This window comes from Tursiops truncatus, chromosome 19 (genome assembly GCF_011762595.2).
Source record: "Tursiops truncatus isolate mTurTru1 chromosome 19, mTurTru1.mat.Y, whole genome shotgun sequence".
Classification (NCBI taxonomy): domain Eukaryota; kingdom Metazoa; phylum Chordata; class Mammalia; order Artiodactyla; family Delphinidae; genus Tursiops; species Tursiops truncatus.
This window is the reverse complement of record NC_047052.1, coordinates 14,905,942-14,919,237: the sequence shown is the minus strand read 5'-3', so window position 1 is coordinate 14,919,237 and position 13,296 is coordinate 14,905,942. Positions and strand designations below refer to the sequence as shown.

The 13,296-nt window shown below is 43.5% G+C and overlaps 1 protein-coding gene across 1 annotated transcript in view; it reads left to right on the top strand.

Annotated features, from left to right (window-relative positions):
- Nucleotides 1-1,755: 1,755 nt before the first annotated feature.
- PMFBP1 (polyamine modulated factor 1 binding protein 1) overlaps nucleotides 1,756-13,296 on the top strand; it is a 52,279-nt gene continuing 40,738 nt past the window's right edge. The window contains exons 1-3 of the mRNA XM_073796850.1: nucleotides 1,756-1,859; nucleotides 8,468-9,268; nucleotides 11,815-11,886. Coding sequence (XP_073652951.1) covers nucleotides 11,836-11,886 — 51 coding nt within the window. The 5' untranslated portion in view covers nucleotides 1,756-1,859; nucleotides 8,468-9,268; nucleotides 11,815-11,835. The remainder of the gene's footprint in view (nucleotides 1,860-8,467; nucleotides 9,269-11,814; nucleotides 11,887-13,296) is intronic.

Sequence of the window (13,296 nt, the reverse complement as noted above, 5' to 3'; positions counted from 1 at the left end):
AGACCACAGAGGATGTAGGATGAGAAAGGGGAGGACAAGACAAGAGAGAACCTTTGAGACCATTTCGGGAATGGGCAGAAGGAGAAGTACTTGCCAAGGAAATTGAGGAGCAGTCAAAAAGCAAAAGGAAAACCAAGACCAGAAAGTGTTTCTAGAAGGAGGAAGTAGCCACTGGTGTCAAGTTCGTCGAATACAATAAGGACCAAAGAGAGCCCACTGGATCTGACAACAAAAGTTTGACTGCTGCCAATCAGAGTTGCTGCTGTCAGGGTGGGGGTGAGAGGAAGGTGGCAGAGGAAATATAAGGAGACAGCAAATGCAAACAATTCGTTCATGAAGATGCGTGAGTAGCAGGGAGGAGGGAGAGCAGACAGTAGATGGCGGTCAGGAGAGGCTTTTTTTGGTATAATAGAAGATACTTGAGTGTTTTTAACTGACGTTGATATGGGTTGAATTGTGCCCCCCAGAAATTCATACACTGAAGGCCTAACCCCCAGTACCTGAGAATGTGACCTATTTGGATATAGGGTCATTGCAGATGTGATTAGTTAAGATACGGTCATACTGGAGAAGGACAAGCCCCTAATCCAGCATGACTGGTGTCCTTATAAAAGGGAAATTTGGAGACAAATAGGCACACGAAGAGAAGGCCATGTGAGTACAAAGGCAGAGGTGGGAGGGATGGGGGCAAACTACCGGAAGCTAGGTGAGAGCATGGAACAGATCCTCCCTCACAGCCCTCAGAAGGAACCAACCCTGCCCACACCTTGATCTCAAACTTCTAGCCTCCAGAACTGTGAGACAATAAATTTCTGTTGTTTAAGCCACCCAGTTTGTGGTACTATGTTATGCCAGCCCTAGCAAACCAATATGATCGCTAATGGGACTTTCCACCATTTATCATATTAATCAGGAAGTAGATGGCATGCTCCAGCTGAGTAAGTCATGGAATGGTTCATAAAGGGACTAGGCATAAAGGTGTGGGCAGGATGTAAGGAAGCTATAAGGTACGTGCAGTGCCCAGGTAGAGTAAGAATGGGCCTTGACCATCCCCAGAACTCAAGGGCCATGGGAGGGAGCAGACCTACGTGAAAGGGGTAACAGAGCAACTGGGTGGAAGGGCCTGTGACAGAAGTGTGACTGGAGCCTCAGTCACTGCCGGGGACCTGCCAGGGCTGGATCTAAGGACACACGTTCAAATATGGCACAGTCCTGCCTCCCTATGATCTCCTGCAGATGCTCTGTATCAGCCAAGCCATCCAGAGGCCTGAGGGTCAGGGAGCTGGTTGATGCAGCGCCCACAGGTCCACCTCATGGGGCACAGAGCAGAGGAGAGAGGAGTAGAACGTAAGGGACAAACAGAAACCTGGCCCAATGCCTTTTCCCATTTTGGAGCCACTTGACTACATTACATATTCAAGTGTTTAAACTTTTAACTTGCTAATAAAAAGAATCATAGAGAGGGAGAAGCTATAGAACAAGGCTGCACACTGTGTGAGGCCCCTTACAGGAGGGAAGTGGACTATTTTGTGGCACCAGTATCCTCATAGTTATAGTTGTCATTGTTCATTTCTGCTTCACCAGATGCATACTGGGTTCTTGGCACTTTTTAATTGCTGAATAAATTTTTATATTTTCTATTTCTCTTGTTTCATCTTTGGAAATATCCATTGAGAGGGACTTTTTCTGCTATCACCTAACCTCTTGATTATTTAAAGTGACTGAGGTGTATCTCTCTTCTCCTAAAATACCTTTCAGATATGCCAGTGACTGTTAAGGAGAACAGGTCTGGTTTACAGTATGGGCACATAAGAGGCAGGAAGTGACTCCAAGAAAAGCTTCTGTTTATAGCATAATCGGTAAGAATCATTTCTTTTATCTCTGACTACAAACATTTATTTAACTAAACTTACCACAAAAATTATATTATCTAAGCTAGTATATGTTGACATGCTATCATTTTTATATGTTTCTATATTAGATTTAGCCAGTGCTTTGTTTCAAATAGAATCTTAATTCATTACAGAAGTTAGCATGATAATCATTGATAAGAATAACAAGTCTTTTATAATAAAGGCCGACATTCACATGTTCATAGCAGTTCATCTTCGGGTTTTGCAACCTGAATAATTTTTTTTTTTTTTTTTGCTGTACGCGGGCCTCTCACTTCTGTGGCCTCTCCCGTTGCGGAGCACAGGCTCCAGACGTGCAGGCTCAGCGGCCATGGCTCACGGGCCCAGCCGCTCCACGGCATGTGGGATCTTCCTGGACCGGGGCACGAACCTGTGTCCCCTGCATCGGCAGGCAGACCCTCAACCACTGCGCCACCAGGGAAGCCCCTGAATAATTTTTTAATCCCACAAAGTAGCACCAGCTATGTGATAGTCTTTTGAGCCCTTGGGTTGGCTTTTCCAAGTGAAATTAAGGAACTGAGTTGTGACAGTCCATCTCAGAAGTCTTCAGCTTCTCACACCATAATTAGGACTACAGTCCATCAGTTCCCTCCTTCTTGAAACAGAAAGACCAAATATGGAAGTCAGTCTAATGCCTAGACTATCCACGTAAATATCTGCACACTGTATTATTTATCTATGGCAGAAAAAAAAGGGATGTAATAAAATACAGAAATTTTTATAATGGGGGTAGAAGGTTGCTCCTGGGTAAATCATTTGAGGAAAATCAGAATTGAGCTTTGACACAATTTCTCCCTCATATGAATAGTGGGATTAAGGGGAGGAGAGAGAGCGGACCACAGAGAACATCAGTGATGGCAATGAGGAACCCAGGTGAGTCAGAGAAATGAACATGAAGGCAACCCAGAAAAGCAGTATTCAGAATCTTCCTGGGGAAAAGATGTTTGAGAGCTGGACAGCACTGTGGGAAGGAAACTTGTGAAGCAATGAGGAAAAGCCATAGATAGCCAAAAACTTTAATTTTTAAAAAAATTAAAATTAAAAAAGCAAAGACAAAATGGAGAGGAAGTGTGGAGTACCCCACAGCCCAAGCTATCTTCAAATAAAATGCACTTCCATGAATGGTCCTGACAATTCCTAATTTTTTTTAAAGTCACGCCTACATGCTGCAATGCACAGTAATCTTTTTATTTTTCCCTTCATCTGGGGGACAGAAATTCCCTTTGAAGCCTCTTTGTGATCAGAACTGAGGGAGCACCGGGGTTCACGGGGCCTGGCGGCTCTCCTCCCTCTCTGCCACCTGTGCAGTTGATGCACCCTTAGTTACAAAGCCTTGGACTGCTGCTGCTTTCAGTCAATCCGTTTAGCCGAAGGCCTCTGATTTGTTCACATTTACTACAACCCATACAGAGGGCTGGAGGATTTTTTTTTTTTTTTTTTTTTTTTTTACTATTGATCTGGTGCTTTAAGAGGGGAAAAAATCTCCTTGGCTGTCTAAACACTATTGATCCCTGCTTGGGAGTCGCAGCAGAAGTGTAGAAAGGGCGTGGATGAATTGAAATTTCATTTCCGACAACTTGTTCCTGTTATTTTTACCCTTTTGGACGGGGAGAAACAAGTTGCTGCGGCTTCAGTCAATGTGGTCGATAGCTCCACTGAGAAACTCAACACGGCTTCTGCCAGAGGTTTGGCAATGAGACATGATGTTGGATTTAGAGTGTGTGAAGCTGAAGGATGCTGGTGAAAATCACGAGGTCTTAAAGGCAACCAGAGGCAGAGCAACTGGCTTTGGGCTCGCTGAGACCCAGGGGCTTGTGACTTTGAAGAAAAGAAGGCTTACAGAGACTAATGACACCCCCGTTTGGGAAAGGCCCTGAGTAGTCACACGAGAAGCTTCACCGATTACAGGGTCCTCACTTCTGACTCGTGGATGGCTGTATGTTATAACCAAAGGAGAGGTACTCTCTAGCTGAAGCTAAATTTCAGACTTCAAAGAAGAGCGTTAGGTTGAGCTATTCCAGGAGGTTGCCCACGACCTGTCCAGGAAAAGGACCAACGCAGAAACTGGAGCTGCAGGCCCGCAAGGAACTAGGGGATGATACTGGGTCTGCAAGGGCACACATCTGCAGCCAGCGGCCTCAGGAAGCCCGCCTAGCCTGGAGCACACTGACTAGGTGTGGTTTGGTGCCAACAACACCAGCTTTGTTCTTACTTTTATTAGATGCTCAAAGAATACAGGAGAGAACCAGGCACCTTCTTCCTAATGGCAACATCTGGCTTTTATGCAGCCATGCACCTTTGATCCTTAAGGATCCCAAAGCCCTTTACAATCTGCTGTAGTGCTAATGGCCAGAGCAACGATCTCACAGTAAACGTGCCAAGTATTCCCCACACTGGCTCCCTTTTCTCAGTTTTTCAGTGTATAGAACAGTTCTCCACTCTGGGAGGGAAGAGTCCAGTTTGGATCCCAAACACTTCTTTTGTCACGTTTTTTGCAAAGTTTGTCCTCCCTTTTTTTAACTAAAAGTACTTCATCACCATTCTTAATAAACAGTACTTTATTTACATTTCCAATTATTTTACAGGCCTATTTCTGCCCCTATCCCCATCCCTCCCATTCCAGAAAAAGATGGAAATTTTCTCTCCTGGGAGCCAAGAATCTGCATTGCCGATGAGGTTGCAAATTCAGACGCAATAAACAGAATTAAGAAAAACTGAACTGGCATTTGACAGAAATTGTAAAATGACACTCAGAAATGTTGCTCTTGTGGAAATTACTGATATTAAAATATAAATCAGTGTCTTGTGTTTCCCGAAGCACCAGGGGCTCTATTAGGTTATGCAGTTTGATTGCTGAGCTGAACCTAAGAGACTTGGCAGTTCAGTGCTGAAGTTATCCCAAAGAATTTAACCCCTCTCCTGCTGGAGAGCAGGCACCCAGGCAAATGCCTATTGATCGTAGCATCTCCAAAAAGCCTTTGCTTTTCCACTGAACCCTTTGAAAACTGCAAGGAGGTGGAGGGGGCTAACATGGGGAGAGAAGGTAAAGGAATTTGGAAAATCCTTTCTCAGGATAACAGTCTTATTGCATAGTATCAGGAAGAAGGCAGCAGAGGGTAACTCAAGAAGCAGATTCTATGAAATTTTTTATTAATTATAACGGGGAAAATAGTAGACACCAGCATGACCAAGTGACCAAGGTCAATATCATTGGTAATAAGACATACTGATAGGGTGTAAGATGCTAACACTGGGGAAGTTGAGGAAAGGGTATATAGGAGCTCTCTGTACTATGTTTGCAACTTCTCTGGAAATCTAGTATTATTTCAGAAAGGTCTGTATATTCCTGTTTTTTCACCGGAGTCAACCATTGCTACCTTTGTAGAGACAAAGCAAATCACAAAAAACCATAATAAAGGCAGATTGTGTTGTTTTAAAAGGTGAATAGATAAAGTGCCATAGGAGTCTGAGGGGTTACCTACCTGGCGAGGCTGCTGTGAGGATTATTGTTCTTTTATGTTTAGAACAGTACCTTACATATAGTAGCTGCCACACAAGTGTTAATTAGCACATGTGGTTGGAAGGAAGATGACAGAAATGGCTATTGAGTTGGGTCTTGAAAGTGTATGCTTTTTGGACAGAGAGACAGATACCTCATTTTTAAAAAAAGAAAGATACTGAGAAATCAGGTGGGAGAGTTCTCAGTATGTCGGTTGATCCTAATGGCAACCAAGATGAAATGGAGTGTGTACTTCAGAAGAGGAAATTTTACTAAATGGCATGGGAATAATGATGGTGGCAGTAGGAGGGCTAAGTATGTTGCTCCCTTCCCTACGCTGAATCTCGCTACTCCATACCTCAAGTGGAGAAAGAGAAGGAGTGAATGCAATGAGCTGATGTATCAAGAGAAAACGAAGTCAAATCGAGGCAGAGAAAGGAACATTTGAGAAAAATGTTTGTAGGATCAAAGAGTTGGTCCACAATGAAACAGGGGTTCCAGAACCTATAGTAGAAGCAGCTAGTGGAGGTCCTAGAAATGAAGAGTGAATTGTAAAGAGGTCTCTTGGAGAGGACTATAATTAAGGGTACTTTATCCCTTTGCATTAGATCTAGCTGCATAAAACAGAGAAAATCCAAAACAGTGACTTAAGATAGAAGTCACTTATGATAGAAATTGCTCTCTCTGGGGAATTCCCTGGCCATCCAGTGGTTAGAACTCCACAATTCCACTGCAGGGGGCACAGGTTCGATCCCTGGTGGGGGAATCCCTCATGCCACGTGGTGTGGAAGTAAGTAAAAAAACAAACAAACAAATATGTAAGAAATTGCTCTCTCTCTCCAGGGCTGGCATGGTGATTCCATACCATCAGAGACCTAGGTTCTACCTCTATGAGCACTACATCATGTTCCAAATGGTTGCTGGAGCACCAGCCACTAAATCAGCATTCCAAACAATCGGGAAGGAGGAAAGAACAAAGAACGGCACATTACTCTTTAGCATTTCCAGGAAGTTCCCACAATATTTCCTCTTACATCTTACTGGCCAAAACTTAGACATATAGCCATACCTGGCTACCAGAGAGGCTGGGATAGGTAGTCTTTTGGATAAGTACATAGACACCCCAATAAAATTATGGTTCTGTTACATGAACGATTAAAAGTATGGATATTGGAACACGCAACTGGCAGCCTCTGTGAAAAGTACCAAAAGAGATAGCCATGGGGAGAGATTTTCACCTGCAGCAGTGAGTCTGATAAATCCTGGGACCCCTTCTCGTGTTCCTTCTAGACACTTATTTCTTCTGCCATTCCAAAGTCTCCTTTAGGAAGACCCAACGGGCCCTGCTTCCTCTCCAGAAAAGCCTCAGTCCTGGGGTTGAACTATGACCCAGTTAGTAACCCTGGCAAAACCATCCCCTTCTACCACCTCCCCCATCAGATATGCGCTACATGACCAGGGACTTCTTTCTTTTTGAACTGGATTTGGGTCCAAAGAAGTAGACTGTTCATGCCAGGCCTTCACACAGTATGGCTCTGTCCATGCATTCTTGGCAGAAGTAATTTATTGTACAAGGAGCACCCTGTCAATTCATGGTGTTCACATATTTTTAAATGGAAGAAACATTGAACATCCTTTCATCATTTCAATAATTAAGACCCCTAGGACTCATCACCCTTTTCTCATTGGTAGGAGATGGAACATTGGAGAAAAATTTAAAACCTAGCAAAAGTAAAGAAAGACTCATGGCTACGTGTAAGTAAACCTGTTATTTTGATAAATCCCCAAGGATAGCTTTAACTTTAAACTAAATAGCATCTCTTTCTGTGAAAACATAGAAACATGTTTTAGATGAGAAAAATAGGTCCTTGATATTCTTCCGTCTAGGTCATGAAGGAAAAGGAACAGATGGTGTGGCTTTAAGGCCAGTAGTCCCTCCATATACCCAAGCAGTTACCAGTTCCTTGGGGAGAGAGCTAGCATCAGTAATCTGTGATGATGGCGTTTGTGTAACCTAATGAAGGTAGATGGGGTATGAAGTACTAACATGTGTTTCCCATCCTGCCCCTGTTCAACCTGTGTTTCACTGAACTGTTCACTTGTACTTTTTTCCTTCTTCCCCCACAAATAAACAAAGTCTCTCTGAGTTAAGAAAGGGGAGGGAGGGACTTCCCTGGTGGCACGGTGGTTAAGAATCCGCCTGCCAATACGGGGGGCATGGGTTCAATCCCTGGTCGGGGAAGGTCTCACATGCCACAGAGCAACTAAGCCCGTGCTCCACAACTACTGAGCCTGCGCTCTACAGCCCGCGAACCACAATTCCTGAGCCTGCGTGCCACAGCTACTGAAGCCCGCACGCCTAGAGCCCATGCTCCGCAGCAAGAGAAGCCACCACAGTGAGAAGCCTGCACCACAACAAAGAGTAGCCCCCAGGGCTTCCCTGGTGGTGCAGTGGTTGAGAGTCTGCCTGCCGATGCTAAGGGACACGGGTTCGTGCCCCGGTCCGGGAAGATCCCACATGCCGCGGAGCGGCTGGGCCCCTGAGCCGTGGCCGCTGAGCCTGCGCGTCCGGAGCCTGTGCGCTGCAACGGGAGAGGCCACAACAGTGAGAGGCCCGCATACCGCAAAAAAAAAAAAAAAAAAAAAAAGAGTAGCCCCCACTCGCCGCAACTAGAGAAAGCCCACGTGCAGCAACGAAGACCCAACACAGCCAAAAATAAAAGAAAGAAAGGAAAAAAAAGAGGAAGAAGAGAATTTGAACATAAATAAGAGAATTTGACCCTGATGAAATCAATGAAATGGGCACAAATGGGGAAAACAATAGGACCCCAGGTAGGTTTAGCAATCCAGGGGCAGAAAGGCCTTTTGACAAATACCAGGAATGGAGGACAGAGAAGTAAACAGAATCTTAAGATCCTATCCCCTTCCTCTCAACACCTTTCTAGAGAATGGTGGAAATGATGGTAGGTACAATGATGGTAGAGCAGGTCCAAGAGGAGAGGGCCTGAGACAAATCTCACGTGTGTGTGTCTCTCTCTCTCTCCTTCTGCATTAGGAGCTTCGTCAGGGGATGAAAAAGGGCCAGAAGACCCAAAGCCTACAGTAAGACAAAGATGTAATCTATGCAGCCTGATGACCAGGACACAGACATCTCAGCACACTTCAGCTGGGAGAGATGCCCATGACCATGGACCAGGAGCCACTCCTGATGCCAGGTTGCATCCTAGGACCTCAGAAATGAGGCACACTCTGGAGAGACCTAAATAGGTGGAAGGAATCATGAACTGCTTCATTTTTAACCTAAAAATGATGGAGTTTTCTCAGAAATAACTAAGATTCTGTTTTCTGCCATTTGGGGGAAATGGGGTTTAACAAAGAGGTTGAGTAATAGAAAAATAGTTACCTTTTCTTTGCACACCTGAGTTCATACCTGCTACACTAGTCACCCATGTGAGACGCAGTGTTAGGTGTTTCTCGGGAATCTGTAAAGTGCTCTACGTGGGGGCTGAGGCCAACTTCAGGGGCACAAAACATCACTGTGTTTTGTGATATGACACATGACATCACCCTGACCAAGTTTTTGTTTTCACTACAGTTTTTTTTTTTTTTTCCTGCTCACAACTGTCACCAAGAAAAAGCCTGCTAGAAAGGCAGATGGCAGAACTTTTGAATACAAAAAGAGTAGTTCCCTGGGCAGTTGCAACAGAATTGGAGATGCTGGTGGAGGAGATGAGGCACGAGGATGTGAAGGTCTCAACAGTGATGCAGGAGATAGCAGCACAGAAGATGTAGAATCAGTTTAAGAAGAGAGAAGACATTGAAGTCCTGGGCCCAGAGATCAGTATCCATTGATCAGGTAGGGGGCCTCTCCCTCTGTGATGAGTTCTCTCCTCTACAAAATATTTGTCCAGCCACACTCCTCAGAGGGCATTGTGAAGGTTCCCGTGTTCATTTTATGAAGCATTTGAGGCTCCCTCAAAGCACTCTTCCTTATCCATCTGGCAAACATTACTGTCAAATGCTTCGAAAATTTATCATATAACCCTTCCCTTTTTTTCATCATAAACACTTCCAAATTGCCTACTGCTGCTATTAATGACTCACAGGATTCCCATGTCTCCTTCATGGAACACAGTTCAGCTCTCTATTTTTCCTCTGACTTATTTTACTTAGTAAGTATATTTTCATGCAAATATGAGAGCCTGTGCCTGCCACTTTTCCTCCCAAATGCTCTTGGCCCTTGCAACGATAGCTGTGTAACTCCATAGTAGATGAAACCAGCACAAGTTAGACAATCATTTTTCTGTCTTTGAGACAAAATTTCATTTGATTTAAGAATCATTTCCTGACTATCCAGTAAGTCTACCTCTAGAGGAATATTATTCTCAAGGATATGTTTACTCCATTCCAACTTTTGTGTGATGCTTGGGTTAAGTTCACGATTCCTATTAAAGAAGAATGTCCATCAAGGTAGAACCTGAACCAGTAAACTTTAGAGCTAAGAAAGAAAACAGTCATTTAGTACAGCTCCTCAGTTTACAGAGGGAGAAACAAAGGCTTGGAGAGGTGAGTGCCTTTCCAAAGGCTACTCCTTGACCTAGGTGCTGGGTCAGGATTAGCAGTTTACTGGCCTAGAGACCTATTCAGTGTTCTTTTAGGCCATGCTATTTTTAATCTTCTCATTTGCCTAACACCGTAGAGTAAATGTTTGTGTCCCCTCAAAATTCATGTGTTGAAATCCTAACCGCCAAGGTGATAGTGTTAGAAGGTCGGGTCTTTGGGAGGTGCTTAGGTCATGTGGATGAAGCTGTCATGAAAGAGATTAATGCCCTTATAAAAGAGACCCCAGAGTTCTCCCTTATCCCTTTCACCATGTGAATTTACAGCAAAAAAAGAAACAGCCATCTCTGAAGTGGGTCCTCACCAAACACCTAATCTGCTGGCACCTTAATCGTGAACCTCTCAACCTCTAGAACTGTGAGACAAAATTTTTTCTGTTGTTTATAAGATATGCAGTCTGTGATATTTTGTTGCAGCAGCCCAACCAGCTAAGACACCTTGCATGGAAATGATTTGTAACATTCACCAATATTTCCTCTTGGGGGTAAAGGAAAAATGTAGGCGTAGCCATATGACTTGTTTTGGCCAATGAAATGTGAGCAGAAGTGAAGTGTGTCACTTCTACTTTAAGAACCTGTATGTGATTCACCTAGTTCCCTTCCTGCTGGGATGGCAACAGGCAACATGCTAGATGACAGAGGTTCTACTAGCTGAGGACAATAAAGAGCAGAGCCCCAGCTGACTCATAAACGACGTGCAGCACAAATGAAAAATAAACCTTCATGGTTTTAAGTCCCTGAGATTTGTGGATTGTTTGTTACTGCAACATCACCTAGCCTCTCCCTACTGGGTAAGCCCAAGCTACATCACCATTCCCATGATGCATCTCTCTGCATGAAGACATAAGAGGGTAAACAATGCAGCAGATCAGAATACAACCCCATAAAACATTCCAAATTCTCACCAGCAATCTTGCTTCCTCTTGGCTTACATTAGGGATGTGGTTCACTACAAAGAATGAGTATTTTGATAGCTTCTCATTCTTGGAACTATTCTGCAGGTAAGTGCTTGGTGGAAATTTCCTCTGGTCTTAGAGTTTAAAACATAATGAATTAGATTGTTTTAATAAGTGCAGTGCATTATGACTTCAAATGTGTCATCCTATACTTACACACATACATGTGCACAAATCTTTGGTTTTCTTTGAGGCTTTTTATTTAGATAATTCTCAGCACTTTACAAGTTTCCTAACTTTACAAGCACCAACATTACAGTAACTTGATGCTGCAAAAAAATCACATTATCATATATTTCCAAATTAATAGTTAGAAATTATGGAAGGGAAGCTCCCCATGGAGTAGTAAGAGAGCCTCCCTGGCCTTGGGTAAGTCACTTAGCCTCTCTGGACTTCAGTTTCCTCCTCTGTAAAATGGGGACAGTAATAGTATCTACCTACCAGGGTTATCATGAGAATGAAGTTGGTGTGCACATCCCATTTGATTCATAATTAGTAGTTAACTATATTTGAGCCATTGAATACTTAGAAATCTAGAAAGTAAAATCATTTCAGCCCTTTTACTTTCCAAGAAAGATGTGTTCAGAAACTATTTAGCCTACCAAGTGGTGATTTTTCGGAAAAGATGTAAAACCACGGTCCTGTCTTCCTAGCAAAGGCTTTAACACACTTTTGAAAACACAACAGATGGGTAGGCAAGTAGGTATTGCTAACAGTTCGGAAATTTTTCCAAACTCCCTGCTCAGAGTACACATCCAGGTGGGAAAATCTTTAAAGGGCCAGACTCATTTATGCTTTTTCCATCTTAAATTCTTGGACTTTTTCAGGTTTATAACAAAGCTCAGGAAATGCTAAAGCTTAAAGGAGAATTGAGAGGTACCCAGCAAATGAAAGATGAGGTAAGCATCCTCACTCCTCTATGTACGTAGAGTTGAAACTTTGCTACAAGGGACATCTTTTCCAGTTTCATGATTCAAAATTCCAATAACAACATCCCAACATGTCACAGACAGAGGTGGACAGCAAAGCATGACATTTAAAAGCCCAGACTTGAGCTAGGTGAGTCTGGGTCCATATCTAATAGCGGTGTGATATTGGGCATGTTACTTACCCTCTCTGAGCTTCCTTTGCCTTACCTAGAAAATATGAATAATGAGCACCTATTTCAAAGGCTTGCTGTGAGGATTAAGTAAGATACTGCATGTAAAACACCAGTGCTTGGGGCTTAAGCACTTATTAAATATTGTTGCCGACATTTTCTCTTTATCTGGAATGATATGGAAACGGAGTGCTCTGTTTGGTCAAACTGTGTTATTTTGGTCAAACTGTGTTTATGTATTCCCTGACTTGTTCCAGAAAGGACTTAAAGGGGATGTTTTGGTTAGTATAGGGTTGTCCCACATGACATATGCTTTTTAACAGACCTCCTACCAAGAGGTCAGCAGCTTCTAAAAGAGGTGTTTCAGCTCCTTTCCTGCTGGATTACTAGTGGGAGCCATTGAGGATTCACTGAAAGTTCTGCAGGGAACGAGGATCTGGTATGGATTTTCTAGAAGGGCATTTCTTCATTCAGCTGATATCTCTGGGGCACCTTCACTGTGCCAGGCATTGTTCTAGGGCCTGGGGATAAATCAGTGGACAAAATCGACAAAGATCCCTGTTCTTGTGGAGGTTACTTTCTAGTGAAATAATTTCTCCAAGGATATGATATGATGGAGAAAACTATGTGGCAGTTGCCCAAGTACCAACAAGAATTGGCCCATCTTCCAAAGGTGGTGGACCACCTGCCATATGCCATGTGTATCCTAAGCCATATACTTTGTACAGTGTGCCAATTTTTAAAGAATTTAGAACACAATGAAATATACTCAGTCTTCACTATATGAACATAATTGGCTCCAAAATTTTTGCTCACAGGCAAAACCTCATGTAAGTGCCCATTAATTCCCATCACAAGTAAACAAAAACTGTAATTTTTTTTTTTTTTTGCGGTATGTGGGCCTCTCACTGTTGCGGCCTCTCCCGTTGCGGAGCACAGGCTCCGGACGCGCAGGCTCAGTGGCCATGGCTCACGGGCCCAGTCTCTCTGCGGCATGTGGGATCTTCCCGGACCAGGGCACGAACCCACGTCCCCTGCATTGGCAGGTGGACTCTCAACCACTGCGCCACCAGGGATGCCCTGTAATGTTTTTATAGATGGAAAAGCAAGCTCAGGAATCAAGTTAGTAATATCAATAAGAATGTTTGAATTTACTGTAGATAATTTTAAACTCTTATTAAACAAGTAAACTGTAAAACTTCCTGTAGCA